Consider the following 16,218-nt stretch of genomic DNA (forward strand, 5'->3'; position numbering starts at 1 on the left):
TGACCAAGCCACTGGTCCTAATAAAAGTATCCATAATACACAAAAAGGGAATATGTCAACAATGTACAGCAAGAGATTGCGCACGAAAACTTATCAAGAATGGGTAGTCTCAGAGTAAATAATGTAACAGGAAAAATGAAAGAGGATACAATCCTCAAACAACACTTCGTTTTTTATTCTGACATACAACAAGAATAGCTATACTCAAAATTGCCAACAAGAGCTTGCTTGTGGTCTCAAGAAATTGAAAAGCAATTTAGATGAATTCAGGATCTGATTTTTGTGTAGTTTGCGGAATCTTTAGCCAAAGCTTTCTTTACAAGTTTTGGCCTTTCTTGCCAAATTATATGCAACTCGAGTCCCTCCCGAAAATGAATCGCCTCATCCAATCAGAAATTACCAATGCCCTTGTGCGCCAACTGACTTGCTTGCTGGATTTGAAAAGAAGCAGCAAGAATAAGGACCAGATTATAATTAAAAACACAGTTTAGGCCATAATCAAAATCTCAAGGAAAATGAGTAGTAAAATCAATACATTAAAGTTTTCAAGTATCACAGACATATTAATTAAAAGAAAACAAAGCATGTACCTTGCATACACAGAATACCAGAGCCACTGGCTACTGTGGCCTATAGAGATCCAATCTCCTGGCAGTTGTGCAGCCGTTTGTTCTCCACCCAATGGGGCAAATTGCCCAAAATGCCTATACCTTGGATTACAAACAGATCATAAGAATGTATCACACAGAAAAGGAAAGATATAGGTAGTTTTGTAGCATGACAAAGGAGAAAATGCAGCAGTTTTACATTAAAAGAAAAACAACAGCATATGCCTTTCACAGACTCCTACATATACATGCATAGTATGACAGGCTTCTGTCTCTCTCTCTCTCTCTCTTTATTTTTCTCTCTGACTCCAATAAAACTAAATAAAGCACTTGGAAACTTGAGAAGGAAGTCTTCAAGATTTCCTTGTTTCTTTTCCAGTTTCTAAATAAAATCCCAAATGTGGTAGAAATACTTACAGCTTGCAAGATTCCTTGAACTCCTAGGATTTTTCACATCTATATTTTACATTGTGTTACAACTCCATTAGATTTAAAATGTAAATGCTAGAGAACAATGAGGGAACATAGAACAAAGTCGTTTCTTTTACAATTTTTTTTATAGATGCTATTAGATCATAGTTTATTTTTTTTCTGAGCATTTGGATAACAGGTAACTACAATTTTATTTATGTTGCTTAGGGCAGGTTTCTTGGATAGGCAGAACAAGGAACTTAAGTGGCTCCTGTCACGTTGATGAGGAGGTAGAACATCCCACTGTTTGTTATAGCCTCAACCACAAAAGCGAAGAGAGTGTCACATGTTGCTAGCAATCTGGGGCATCGATGGAGGTCCATCTGACTCTCATGATGAATACCCCAATGTATTTTTCGGTGTCACCCAGTGAGAGAAGTTAATCTTTATATAAGGATGCAAGACAAGAGTCCAACAGGAGAGATAAGGATAAAAATAGATGAGCATTAACATAACACACTCGGCAAGGGCAAGGAATGGATATCAGTAAGCACACCCAAAAAAGATGAGGTTAGGATCATTATCCCCAGACAGGACAATCATAAAAGCACAGTTGATCAATCCATTAGTTCTTTGATGTTGGCTACTAAACCAGTAAACAACCTTGTAAACATCCACAGGGAACAGGGCGTAAGCCACCTATTGAGGCCAGACACCTAGGAAAAATGGCCCTTCATTCTTAAATGCAATTACTTAGGCTCTAATCCTATTTGATATACGTTATCCATGAGAATTGTTCAGTAATTAGCAATTTTGTGAACTAAAACCTAAAATTTGCAATGTTTATTATTAACTTTCTGGCTTAACCCATCTGCGACAAATCCACCGTTCTGGTTGGTTAGTCCAGCAGCAATTAGTCTGGGAGCCAGTGTCAGCCATTCTGCAACTTCTCAATTGCGCCGGTAGATATCAAGAAACCTATAATTTGGCTAGCTACTAACTAGATTTAGCCTGAAAACTCGTAAATCACAAACTGGGGTATCTGAGGACAGGAGACAACTATCACATATAGTGGCCTGACAGCCTATTATACAGCAGCAACCTACAGCTATATTTAGTTCAGTAAAACAATCACAATGATAGTTTAGCAAAGTCCACATGCTGACCATATGCAGGTTGGCCATCATTCAAACATGAGCCAAAGCTCTATGCAATCAAAGTAGTACACATTAAAGAAGAAAAAAGTGCAGGATTTTGTTATTTCCAAACATCTTGCATAATATGTTTTTCCATTATTCAATCGGAGAATTGGTAGTTGAGGTCCACTGTGATGACACAAGGATGTTTTGAGAAGAAAGAAAAAGAAAGAAATTGCTTCTGCAGAAGTTCACATGATATGAACCAGATGGTAAGCCCTAATTATTATTGTCTTTTGAAATTACGAGGTGAAGAACTTAGATTGCAAGCCTTATTCCACAGAGATGGGCAAGTCATATTAGCAACATTAAAGTTCAGGAACTCCCAATGACTTGAGAGGATTGAGCAATAGAATATCCAACCAAAGAACCTAAAGACCAGATGGGAGGAACAAATGCCTTTTTGATCATGTGCTTTAACATCATGATACTAGAAAAGTAGAAAGTAACCTTTAAAAAATCCATTTGACTTGGTAAGAGTTTACAGAAAAAGGTAAGTAGGCAAGGCTCGACATAGGGAATCACATTCATATCTGAAGTATATAAACAAGGGATCAAAACGAAAAAGTACCATTACTGAAATCAAAAGGTAAAAGAAAAAAAAAGAAAATGGCAAGCTTCAATTTGTACTAATTAAACTAAAAATAAGTAGTTAATAATATTCATACTTGGGCACAAAACAGAAGGAAAAGATGCAAGCTGATAGAAAATCCCATGATCGAAACTAGTATAGCCAACTGCAGAAAGTACAAAAGACCAAAAGCAAGTATAACGGAGAGAGGGTATATTTAGTATTGGGAATTTGGGATGGTGCTAATTTTGGGGGGAAAAGGGCTCAAAATTACCAAGTTGCAAGCCATGAGGAAGGATTTGAGGAAGCTAAGATAACCAAGATGGTTAATGTGTCCTCAGTATCTAGGTCTGGGATAAAACATTTAAAAATCAAGTTGAGACAAAGAGGAAGGAAGAGGACTTTCTCAATTTAATTTCTAAATCAATGGATGAATGCAATTCATTCTTCAATGAATACTAAATTTGGTTTTGTTTCCAACAGAACCCCCACCCCTCCACCAAAAAAGGAATCCAGCTGTCATTATGAGCATTCTTTGTAAGCCTCTCGAAAATGTCAATCTTGAGGGGCATGGTAGAAATGTCAGCTTTGCCTTTCCTCCGCCTCATGGAATTTACAACACTTCTATATACGACAATCTCCATTCCATTTTCGTTGACTTGAAGGGATTCTCAAAAGATATTTGTTTGCTCGAACAATGATTTCACTTAAAATGCACTTTATTCTTCTTCATATATATGCTTAATGTCTTAGTGCCTGCTTCTCTTGTTCAGAGGGGAAAAAAGAAGTTTCCATGCGTACCTAATATTTATCCTCAAAGAATTTGAGTTTTCAAATTGTCAATCATTTTAAATATTAATCTTAGAAATCTAAATCATAATTTCAAAAATTGTTGCCTTTTCAATTTGCTTATCATATTTGCCCTTATAACTTTCACTAAAATTTCTAATCTTGATTTACCATCCTTTGCCTCTGCGATTTTTTCACCTTGTGCATTTTTTATTTCTTCTAACTTTTCAATTTTCTCCTATAATTAAATAACCCTTCCCTTCATTTTCCTGCTTCCCATCCCTTTCATCAAACTCCGCATCCTTTCAGTCTGCAATTCCGCATCCTTTCAGTCTGCAATTCCGCATCCTTTCATCAAACTCTGCATTCAAAGTCATCTCCTTCAATTTCACCATCTTTGATATTTTCTTCCAAGAATTCATCAGCATCCAAGATTTCCAACTGAAAATTTTACAGTGATGTTTCACTCTCGTGACAAGAAAAGACTAACTAAATCTTTTCCTGCAATTGGTTTGGTGATTCACAAAGTTATTTAGTGTTTTCTCTTCCTTTCTTCCTTGAATTTTCCTTGGCATGCAACTTTCTAGCTTCCATGCAACATCCCATAATTTACAATCTAGAATATGCGAGTTTGATCGCTCCAATGTAAATCATTAGAACCAATTTAAACACTAGTGTCACATGGCTTGCTAGCCAATGGCTAGCATGACATGTAACATGATATGTAGGCATTGACCTGTTTTGTGCTGAGAAAAAAAAGGATCAAGAGAAAGGATGGACACCTTTTTAATTAAATATATTAAATGAAGTTTCACTAGGTGCCATGTTGACCCCTGCCAGGTGCTAGTACTTGCCTAGCAAAAGCTAGCACTTGAAAGCAAGGTTAGAATATCCTGATTTTCTTAACAGAATTACTATTTCTCCATTCTCTTTTCAAATTGGCTCATAATTGACAATCATTGTTTTCTTTATCTATTTTATTCACCCCAAAACTTGGCAATGGTGTTGCCTTTGCTTCTCCAAGTCAATTTCACTTTCTCCTTTGCCGGAAACCCGGTACTTAAAGCCTTCATAATCTTTGAACAGATCTCTTTATTACTGTCAATCTTGTAAGATCATCACAACTCTGTTACCGCCTCTATATTATCAACAACCTCGATGGGTCGTGGTAGCTCTGATACCAATTCGTTAGAGAGAGAGAAGGAGAGAGGGGGAGAAAGAGAGAGAGAGAAATGGAGTTTAAGTTAAAGGTAAGGGGAGAGGATGATTGGAGAATAAAGTATTATAGTATATCTTCATTTTACTCCTTGGTGTAAAATGGTTCTCTATTAGGGTCTTCATGGTTACATAGTTACCATTCATAAACTTTATACCTTTCATCAATTCATTAGAACTTCCAAAAAAACAAGTGATGAATACTTACACCAATAGAAGCACCAAATACATGCTTTCTCTTCCATTTATAACTAAATTATTGCAGGCATCTAATGCAAACCATCTTGCACCGCCCAATTAAACTATTCCTTTGCACGCTACTATAAGTGCCATCTGGAAGTCATAATTTAACCATTGCCTGGTCCATTGCGTACAGTCTTTCATGGTACTATGATAATTAGAGTAGGTGACATCGAATGAACATACTAGAGGTCTAAGATCCATCAAAGAATAATAATTAATTTTTTATAACCAAACTGTGACCATCCAATGCACGCTTTTAATATTTATAAAGTTGCAAACAGACATAGGGTCAGTAAGACAAAAACAGGAAAACAATTGTATAAGATCATACATCTGCCATCCATACTGATTGAAGTTCATGAAGCAACCTAAAAAAGATAAAAAAGAAAAACACAAGAGAGAGAGAGAGAGAACCATGAACTAGAATAGATACCTGAAGGGACGAAAGCGATGACGGCCTGATTCTCTCATGCGCAGTGGACCTTCAGGATTCTCATCAGCGTCCTTCATTTTGTTAAAACATTGAGCAAGATAATTACCTTGTTGTGCAGCAACCTGGTACATTTTAATGAAGAGCATTAAGGATGATGTCAGCCAGCATACAAAAATTGGATAAATTATAAAACTTTCATTCCTTAGTTATGTCAGATTTATATAAATCAATTACTCAAACTCTAGATTATAAAAGATTACCTGAGCTGTTGCTGGAAGATTTTTGACCTGTGAATCTACATTTGCAAGAGCTTTTTTGAACTCTTCTATGTCCAGCTCTACAGATTCCTTCTGAACATCACCTCTGGAATCCTTAATTAAATCAACTATGTCACTCATTTGCTTGCTTTTCAAGTAGAGTTCCACCTGAGGGTACCTTATGCAAATATCATCTAAAACATCTTGGATTTCTTTTACAGTTAAAGTTCCAGAATGGTTTTTGTCTGCAACCTTAAAGATTGATGATATATCTTCCTGAAAGCACAAAGCCATGAAGCATATTAATAAACCACACTGGTCAAATTGCAATTTTAGTTGACTGCTAATTGATACTCTCATCATGATGTCTAGTTAAATGAAACATGTGAAACCTGCATGAAGTCTCATTGTTAGTTCTCAGAGCAGTTGTACATGATCACTTGCTATGAGTACCTGTTTGATATTCTCACTAGCTGAGAATGGAGAGCTACTCATAGGTTTCATGAAGTTATTCTGCAGATTAAAACTGAACAGGATAAACTAGTTTAAACCTTAAACTGCGAAATAGCAGCTTGACAATTTAAGTTTTAAGCCATTAGCAATGGATGCTCAAGTTGACAATCAGAATGGCAATCAAGACCAAACTTATCCTTAATTTACATTAGCCATCGCATATTGTCATCCTTTAGCTCTTTCAGTGCCACAATTTTTTGTCCATTTAATGAATGGGTAAGGAACCTTCGAGGCAACTGATATTGTAAGGCAGTTTACACTTTACATTGTAGGTCAAAATTAATGTTATTTGAACAAATAGGACAAGATTCTAAATCGACAATCTACATAACTATGTATTTATCTATGTAAACATGTAACATTCCAGGGTACTAATCCACTTCATGTACTATGTCCCTCTTACTAATAGTCAGCACCTTTAGTGAAACAAGACATAAGATCAATAAGCAAAGTTTCACATACCATGACTTTTCGCTGACCTATGGTGGCACAATCACCAAGAGCATATACACCATCGCATTCAGAGACTCTCAGCCACTCATCAGTTGCTAATACACGCCTGTTAACCTGTGCATTTGGGAAAGAATTAAATATAAATTAAAAGATCTACAAATTTACAGAAATCATATTTTAGAAAATGGTGACCATAAGCTAGAATCAATTAACCTGATCAATTTGTTTCATAAAATCCATTATGACAGGGCGTGTTCCAATACCAGTAGACCAGACAGCCATTCCATATGGTACAGACATTTTTCCAGTCGATGCATTTGTCATTGTGATGTTGTTATCCGACACCTCCACAACCTTAAATCCTGTTTTCACTTCGATGCCTTCTCTTTGGAACTTCTCCACAGCAAATTTAGTGACCCTTCTGTCAAACCTGCATGATACAACCATAATGCACATACAACTTACAGAAGGTAGGACAGGGAAGAAAAGGAGAGTTACATAGAAGAGGCAATTTGCAAATAAATAACATGAAGATGAAAGATAATAAATTTAGATAAATCTATTTTTGGTTATATTTGGAGCAATGTCTGCCAAACCGGTACCGGTAAGCATATCGGTGGCCTACCGGACCGGTTCGGTACCAGTTTGGGCCATACCGAACCGGTACCACTGGTTCAGACGGATTTCGGCTACTGCACGGGTCAAAAAGGCCACGGCTCACGGCGCTATGGCAAACTGCAGGCGTATCGGTGAAAATTGGTCCAGTTCGCACTGGTACAAGGCGGTACCGTGCTTGTACTGGTGGAAACCGGTTCGGTTCGTACTAGTAAGCCCTCCGTACCGCTCGATTCCGGCCCCCACCATGGTACCGGACCGATTAAGGACCAGACCAATCCAGTACGTGCTGAACCGGCCGGTACGGGCCGGTTCTATAACAACCCAGGACCTCACCCAAAATGGCTAGCCGGAAGGTATTGTTTGGGTTCCTTGATCCTGTATAAATACCCAAAATCTACCCAGCGAATAACCGATGTGAGACTAAACACACGCCCGCACGGATCCTCACATACTCCCCCCGTTCAAGCCCCGATGTGCTCGTTAGGCTAAGGGTTCAAATCCATTCAAATCTAATCATAAACACCACGATCGATCCGTGGTCAACCCCAATGGATCCGTGCTGCAGTGTCCCATAGTCCACATAAGTTATAGGCCGGGTCCGCTCTGATACCATTTGTAACAACCTAGGACCTCATCCAAAATAGCTAGCCGGAAGGTATTGTTTGGGTTCCTTGATCCTGTATAAGTACCCAAGATCTACCCAGCGAATAACCGATGTGGGACTAAACACACGCCCACACGGATCCTCACAGGTTCAGCATACCATGATTTGGAAGTTCTTAATTTCAAAAACTTACATCTGTCTTTTCTCTAACTGATTCCTTCAATTGAAGAGTTGTGATTTTATTAAATAGAGTATTTTTTTTTTTTTTTGCTGAAACGGATATTTCATACAATACGTGTACGAATACATCCAAGAAGGTCAAAATACAACAACTCACGGAGAGCCTGTGGAAGCTCCCCCTCCCCTCCCCACAGAGTGTACCCTGAGTGGTGGGCCGCATAGGTCGCCACCCAGTCGGCCGCCCCATTAGCTTCCCTAAATACATGCTTAACCAAAAAAGCCCTCCCATCTCCCATCATCATCCGTATATCACGGATCAATGGGTGGTCTGTACCATCAGCCGTCTCCCACCTCTGGATCCACCTGATAACCGTGGCCGAGTCACCCTTAAATAGAGTATCTTAAGAAATGAAAAAATATTGAAAAAAGGAAAAACATAAGCTAACAAGGAGAGAAGAACTTGAATCTGGAAAATTCTACTCAAAAGATTTGCAATTGGTTTTAGAGCTTCGATGAAATTTAATTGTCAACCAAGCACCAGGTATTATCAAATCAGAAATTGTAAATTTTGCTCATAAATTGCCATGCTTGGAAAAGCGTCCAAAGACACCTTTTGTATGGCACAGAATTGGATTTAGAATCAACTAGAATAATAACTGTTGTATAGCTTGTATAATATGTCTTTACTTGCCACAAGCCTTTGGTAGGTGTCTAGATGCTAGCTAACATGAATGTTGATAACATCAGAACCTGATAAGGTTGAACATGGTGAATTATGTACAAAACCACAAATAGTGTGATGAAGGAGTTCTGATTTCGCACTATTCAATTTCAAACTCACAAATATAGACAAATCAGGGAAATAAATGAGAACCAAGAAAAAATCAAATGCTGCCTTACATGGTCAAGATATGCTCTCCAGCTTCGATAACTGATATCTTCACCAGGTCTCGAACAGTAGGATATAACTTACGCAAATCTTCGGAGACAAAATCATGTAACTCTGCAGCAAATTCAACACCAGTTGGACCACCACCAACAATAACAAAATGAAGAATCCTCTTCCTCTCTTCTTCATCAAGGTTTGGAAGACTGGCCCTCTCAAAACAGTTCATCACACTCCTACGAATTTTCTGAGCGTCCTCTATTTCCTGCACATAGCTACTATTGGTCAGACGAACCTCACAAGAAGCGTGCAATCATGCAATCAACAAATATAACAATCAACTTTTTTAAAAGCATCATTTGAAAGAATATTGAAAATGGATGCTGAAAACTAGCAAGAATCTGTCAAAAAGTTACGCAACTACTGAAGGGCATACATGTGGTGAGAAAGTTTACACGAAACCTCATGTATCAGGATCATACAGCAATAAGACTCTGCTGCATGAATCTGGTAGTGTGGTGAAAACAGCCAGACTTGTACCTCAAGCAAATAAGATTAAAAATTTGCATCTGCTGTAATTATGATAAAAATACCTAACATGCATGCTGTCTTGACAAGTAAACTGCACTGACATTAGGACTTCTATCACGATGAAAGTAAATGTACCTTCAGAAAGTGACAATGTTCGACCACACCAGGTGTGTTAAATGTATTTGCTCTGGCTCCAATTGATATCACCAGATAGTCATAATCGAGAAGAAATTCACCATTTCCATCCAAATTTGTGCCAATATTAGATCGACAATGGACTTTTTTGTTTGTTGGATCAATTTTGAAACACTCAGCTTCCCAAAATTTTATTTCTCCTCCTTTCTGCAAACGCAGTAATTGGAGAACAGGGTGAGTGCTACTTCACTGACAGGACCAAATTATTTATTGAGCAATACATCAAACACATTAGCCTCTGGTAATAGATGGAAACTAAGCAAGATAGATGAGACTGACAAAAATATATCTAAACAAGAATATCACATCAAGATCATGGGGAGAAAGTTACTACCTTAAGTTAACTCTCGCCATCGGAGTCTTCTCATTATTTTTCTTATCATTTTTCTTCATTCATCTTTTATTTGTCAAATTTATCTACAGAGGCAGATCATATTATTTTCACAAATATCAAGAGAGATGCCTTGTTTAAGATTCACGCATGTGTTAAGCTGGAAATCAACTCTGCCTTAACAACTTGATAGTTTTACGAGGTATATGAAGCTACCATTCTTGTCATACTAATTCCATTCTTGTACTTTAAGCATCATAAGAATCTGTTATTGCCAGCCTCTCATTTTTTTAAGGAATCATTATACATTTAATGAATTAATAGAAAATTTTCGCTCATCCTCATAAGCCATCATAGAATACCACTCATTTCCAAATTAAAATACAAAAAAATAAAAATATTTTTTGAAGAAAAAAAAGAGTACTATAAATGAAAATCTATAGCAGTAACAATTCCCTATTTTTCAAAAAGGTAAAAAAAAGAGCATTACTCAATGGAAATAACATGCCAATTTGTACCTTTTTTATTATTTTGCGAATTGGCTCAACAATGCTGCGTGGTTCAACTGTTCCACATGTGACGCTAGGTAACAAAGGGGTAAATGCAAAGTAGTTACGAGGTGACACCACTTGTACATCATACAATGAGCTATCTAGGTTTTTCAAGAAAGTTGTGCCAGCCCAACCAGTACCAAGAACTACCACCTTTTTCTTGGGTGCTACTTCAGATGATTCAATGGCATGGTCTGATTTTGAGTCAGCATAAGCCACAAGACCTCCGCCACTGCAAGTTAGGAAGCATAAGCCACAATTTAGAACATAATGATGGCATCAGCAATGTAAATAAGCTTTTGAATTGTCAGGAACTCATATAGATTAGAATAACACATAAGGCAATAAATAGAAAAATGAATCAGAATGATACAAGACATTCATACATACATACAGACATACATACATAATTATCTATACATATGGATATACATACATATGTGTGTGCTTGCATATACATACATATATATTCGCTGTGAATGAGGCACAGCGACACAATGCAGTGTAAGCAGATCATTTTGGTCCAAATGCCTTGTTACTTTTGTGACAGACGGGGATTAAGGCTCAGCTGGTTGCAGATCATTGTATTTTAAAAAACAATGAATGAATGATTTAAATCCCACTTTTGTTAAATTATGATTGGATCCTTCACTGCTTATAGACTTTTGCTTTGGCACATCTGTTCTTTCCTTCAACAGCCCATGCATTAGAAAGAGATGGTCCAGAACCTGCCAGGTTACCAGCGGCACTGGTCATTTAACAAGTGGTACCAGGTATAGGAACCGATTATTTATAACAATTACAAGGCTTCTCTTAACTAATGCAACTATGTGAGAAGACTGAAAAAGAAAAGAAAAAAAAATCCTTCACATGCTCGAATCCACTACGTACCATACGGAGAACTTGTCAATTTTTTTCATGATCCAAGGGTTCTTTGCAACCAATAAGAAGTTAGGGAATTAAAACAAGCCATTACTGCAATCTGGACAACACTAAAGATTATTCTTGCAAATCAACCTAATCATAATAATAACGATAAGGGAACAAAAAGTGAAACTCGCCAAACATTTGACTGATAACAATCTCAATTAATTTTTGCCTTGTTTTTTTGCTTTTAAAAAAAATGGGTTCAATATCGTTTCTGACAATGGATCATATGGATCATGCACAATACATTGAAAGAACGAAAGAAATGGTACATAAAATCGTCTGTAACAGAAGATATGGGAGATTTTAACAGTAGAGCTCACCAACAAAGAAAGCACCCATATCCAACACACCCATAACCAGAACAAGCACAAGAAACACAAGTGTGCAAAAAAGACAACTTCTTTTGTTCCAAAAATCTAGGAAAGGCAGATAAGAAGCTATTTGTTGATCTAAAGCTAAAAGAGCTCAGTTGCCAGCCAAATTCCACCAGATTGAACAAAGAAGAGCGGATTTTGAAACGAAATGGAGGCTTAAAGCAGATCAAAACGGAGGAGTAAAGAAGAGAAGACCTGGCGGCCAAGATGACGACGAGCTTCGTGAAGTTGGGGCGGTGGTGGAAGGCCCGGGTGGCGCCGTCAAAGAAGAAGGCCGAGAACCTCATGCCGAGCACCGAGAAAGATCTCACAAAGAGAGAGAGAGACAGAGACAGAGGTGGACGGCTTAGAAATCTTTGGGTCTCTGGTCTTTATATTTCTTTTTTCTTGATCAAAATTATTTAATTTTTTTCTTAAAGGCTATAGAATATATGATAAATTCCTCAAATGAGGGGGGCTGGTCGGACTTGCCGACCAAAAAAGTCATCGCTTCCCGTATTCTTTGAGGGGAGGGTACGTTCCGCTCTTTGTGGAAGGAAGGGAGGCGACAGCCAGATCCAGGCTTGAATGTTTGACCGTGGATTTCAAAATATTAAAAAGATTCGCGCAGACAAGACGGACCGAGAGCCGGTGGCTGCGGTGCGGCCATGTTCTCTCACGTGCTATTGGTGCTTTCCATGAATATAATGCATGGATTAGTGCTTTCCATGAATATAATGCATTGATTCTGTATATTTTTATTATTTATGAAGCAATAATTTTAGAAATCTCATAATAACCAGCATCATTCATAATATTTTTTTATTAACATAATTATGTATTAACTTATATTATTATTTTCTTTATATGGAGCATATACATAAGTGTTTATAATTTCGAATATGACAGAACAAAGTAATAAAATCATTTTTTTTCTCTCTTTTATTCGCTTATTTTTCTATTCTTCTGCTTAAATATTTTAAAATACTTTTTTGGACACGCCTCTTTCAGAAAGTTGTGAACATTGGCTTCCGAAAAGATACGGTAGTTTCGAAATATTACGTATCTACGCTATTTCCGAAACATTACGCATTTTCGGAATCATCGCATCTTTTCGGTCTTTGGATAGAGTCTATAAATAGACTCTTCCGGTATCAATCCTAATTCAATTTAAACTCTCTCTTTCTCACCCGTGCTCCATCTTCCAATAGTTTCTTTCATAGACAAAGTTCTTCCACTTTTCAACTTTCAACTTACTATCTTTTTTTTCTTTTTATTTTTTATTTTTTTTAGACATCTAAAGGAGTCAAGCCTCCCAGCGATTGTGCTCGTTAGAAGAAGATCGAGTTGAGCCGAGTTATTGTACCTTAGGAACGAGATCGCTGCAAACCTACACATAAGGGACAAATCACGTTTTTAAACTATATCACGCACCTCAATCCAACCAAGCTATTTTCAATTTTTTGATTTTATTCTAGTAGATTATTTCTTTATAATACTTCTATAAAATAAAGTAATAATAGTTTCTAAGCAAAGTAAATTTTCAACAGTCTAAGAACGTGATCTTGGATTGCACTAGATATTGCTATTTGATCGTTTATCAAATTTAGTTCAATTGCATAGGACTAAATTTGATTTTAATTGTATAGAATTAGAAAGCTGAAAATATTTTTATCTTCACAAAAAAAAAACAATCTTTTAAAAAAATATATTACTTTGAAAATTGTGTAAACAAAATTTTTTTTGCAACTTTACAAGCCGTACAAAAATTTTCTATTGATTTATAATATTTGCAGAATTTTTTTTTGCAATTTTAAAATCTATGCAAAAATTTTCTGTAAATTAAAAATCTGTATAAAAAAATACTGCGGTTTTAAAATCAGTACAGATTTTCTACAGCTTTAAATTCTTTGCGATCTATTTTCTGTTATCTTTAATTTTTGTATAGAATTTTCTACATCTTTATAATTTGTGCAAAAAACTATTGCACTTTTAAAAGCTATGTAGAAATTACCACTACTTTAAAAGTTGTGCATATTATTAGCTGTTCTTAAAATATATACTGTTGCTTTGAACAATGTACAGAAATTACAATGTTACTTATCATATTTTTTAATGTAGTAATTTAGTTTTACTGTTATTATTGTTTTTTATTGTATTTATTTCAAAATCTATAATCTGACTCAAAATCTTACGAATCAAAAGAGTACCAATAAAAAGATGAACCGGCATATCCGAATTTATCATAAATATGTCAGATAACTCAAAAAGAGTAATGCTATTTTATTAGAATTTGTTAAATTTGAGAAAAAACTGGGCAGATCATTTAACCAAGGGTTTGTCTAGAAATGGAGTCCTAGATTCATCGAGGAGGGTGGGGCTTAAGCCCACTATTTGGTTACCGATAGTGGACACCCAACTTCTGTGATTGGAGATCCAATAAAAAAAATTGAATATGGTAAAAACGAAACTGATTGAGTGATCATATCAGAGCATATTTTTTGGAGTATATATCCTCTCATCTTTATGATGAGTGCTCTTATAAGTGAAAAATATATATTGGAATGGTTGAGCTATACTTTTAATAAATTCAAGATAGAAAATCTTCAAGGTATTGGGTCACAAATATCCTTGGAGGACTTATCTATATGAGAAGTATTGTGTAGGCCACGACTAGGGGTTTGGGCTTACTCTAATAAACTTCTCATAAAAAATTAAGGTACTAAGCACAAGGCCTTTCAATAGCACTAACCGCATAAAGACCCAATTAATCTGTATTATGTGTATGATAAGTGGAAGAACCCAATTAATCCACCATAGTTCCTTGAGATAGATACTATCAACACTAAGTGAGATACAAGTCAATGGAATACCTTACCCATTGCACAGTATAAGTTGCCCATATATTTTACTATATAATTTTTAAAAAAATTCAAATCTTTTGTAGGAGATTGTTAGAGTTTTAATTAAAAAAAGATTTAAATTTTTCTTATCTCCTAACCTTTAATTGTTTTAAATATTTTAAAATACTTTTTTGTAAGACACATTTTTTCAGAAGAGATGTGACACTTCAGAAGAGAACGTTGGCTTCTGAAAAGATACGATGTTTCCTAAACATTACTTAGAGTTTCTTCAATAGATAAAGTTCTTCAACTTTTCAACCTTCCCCTTTCTATCTTTTCTTTCTTTTTATTTTTTATTCTTTTTGGGAGCATATGAAAAAGTCGGTCAAGCCAAACCTCCTCGGCGATCGTGCTCGTTAGAGAAGGATCAGGCTGAGTCGGATTGTTGTACCTTGGAGTTGGAGATGAGATCACCGCAAACCTACACATAGGGGGCGAATCACGTTTTTAGGACAGTGTATATCACACGCTTCGATTCAGGCAAGCATTTTTTTTTTGCTAAGGCAGGTGAATCATACTAGACGAGTACGGATGCACTCAATAAAATAAAAAAAACAAAATACCTCAGAGTGTCGAGGGCAAATCTCCATCTTTAGCCCATAGGGTACTACTCGAGTGACTGGCTATATAAGTAGCCACCCAATCCACGGGCCTATTAACTTCACGAAAGACAATCTTCTGATTTTATTCTAATAGATTATTTTTTTATAATACTTCTATAAAATAAAGTAATAGCAGTTCCGGATAAAATAAATTTCCAACATTAAGAATATTAGTTTAAATGTTTTTTTTACAATAACAAAATAGCTTTCATGTGCTGCCATGGACATCATCGCATGAAGTTTCTCATTCCCGATGTATAAATTACCTATGTTTAAGTAAATATCTGCACTGCATTTACTCTCTAGTGTACGACTAAAAGAGCAAAGAAATGTATCTATTATAAGATATAAACATCGAGTAAACTTATCATATCTTTCTCCAAAACAATGTTTTGTTAATTTATCCATCTAATACTCCTTCCTTTGAATAAATGGAGAAGACAAAGATGCAAGTTTAATGGTTTTTTCCTTCAAGACTTCAGTGCCGTTTTATTTTTTTTTTATTTCTTCTCTTGATCACTTCCCTTCCCCTCCCATTTCCTCTCTTCCACTCTCTTCCTTGGTCACTTATAACAACATTGCCTGTCTCCATTGCTATTTCCATGCCTAATGAGCGATGGAGGGGAGTACAAGGTTGCGATGAGCGGCAAAAGGGGAGAGTATCACTTTTTTCATCTTTTTTTTTTCTCCACCATATTTTTTGAATACAGTAAGAATAGAAATAAACAACATTTTGGTATTTGGGCCATGGGATAAATTCAGATGGGATCTTGATTTGGTTGTGCTGGATCTAAAATAAAAAAAGTTAATTTAGGCTAAGATTAAACCAGATTTATCTCTATTCA

General features: G+C 36.1%; 1 protein-coding gene across 1 annotated transcript; it reads right to left on the bottom strand.

Annotated features, from left to right (window-relative positions):
- On the bottom strand, positions 1-12,432 carry LOC103709894 (external alternative NAD(P)H-ubiquinone oxidoreductase B2, mitochondrial-like). The gene is made up of 10 exons (XM_008795419.4): positions 12,085-12,432; positions 10,553-10,817; positions 9,644-9,850; positions 8,992-9,242; positions 6,903-7,119; positions 6,699-6,803; positions 5,727-5,999; positions 5,467-5,588; positions 591-710; positions 1-431 (listed from the first exon to the last, which is right to left on the bottom strand). The coding sequence occupies exons 1-10, from the start codon at positions 12,174-12,176 to the stop codon at positions 344-346; spliced, it is 1,740 nt and encodes a 579-aa protein (XP_008793641.1). The 5' UTR covers positions 12,177-12,432; the 3' UTR covers positions 1-343.
- Positions 12,433-16,218: the final 3,786 nt, after the last annotated feature.

Source organism: Phoenix dactylifera, chromosome 12 (genome assembly GCF_009389715.1).
Source record: "Phoenix dactylifera cultivar Barhee BC4 chromosome 12, palm_55x_up_171113_PBpolish2nd_filt_p, whole genome shotgun sequence".
NCBI lineage: Eukaryota > Viridiplantae > Streptophyta > Magnoliopsida > Arecales > Arecaceae > Phoenix > Phoenix dactylifera.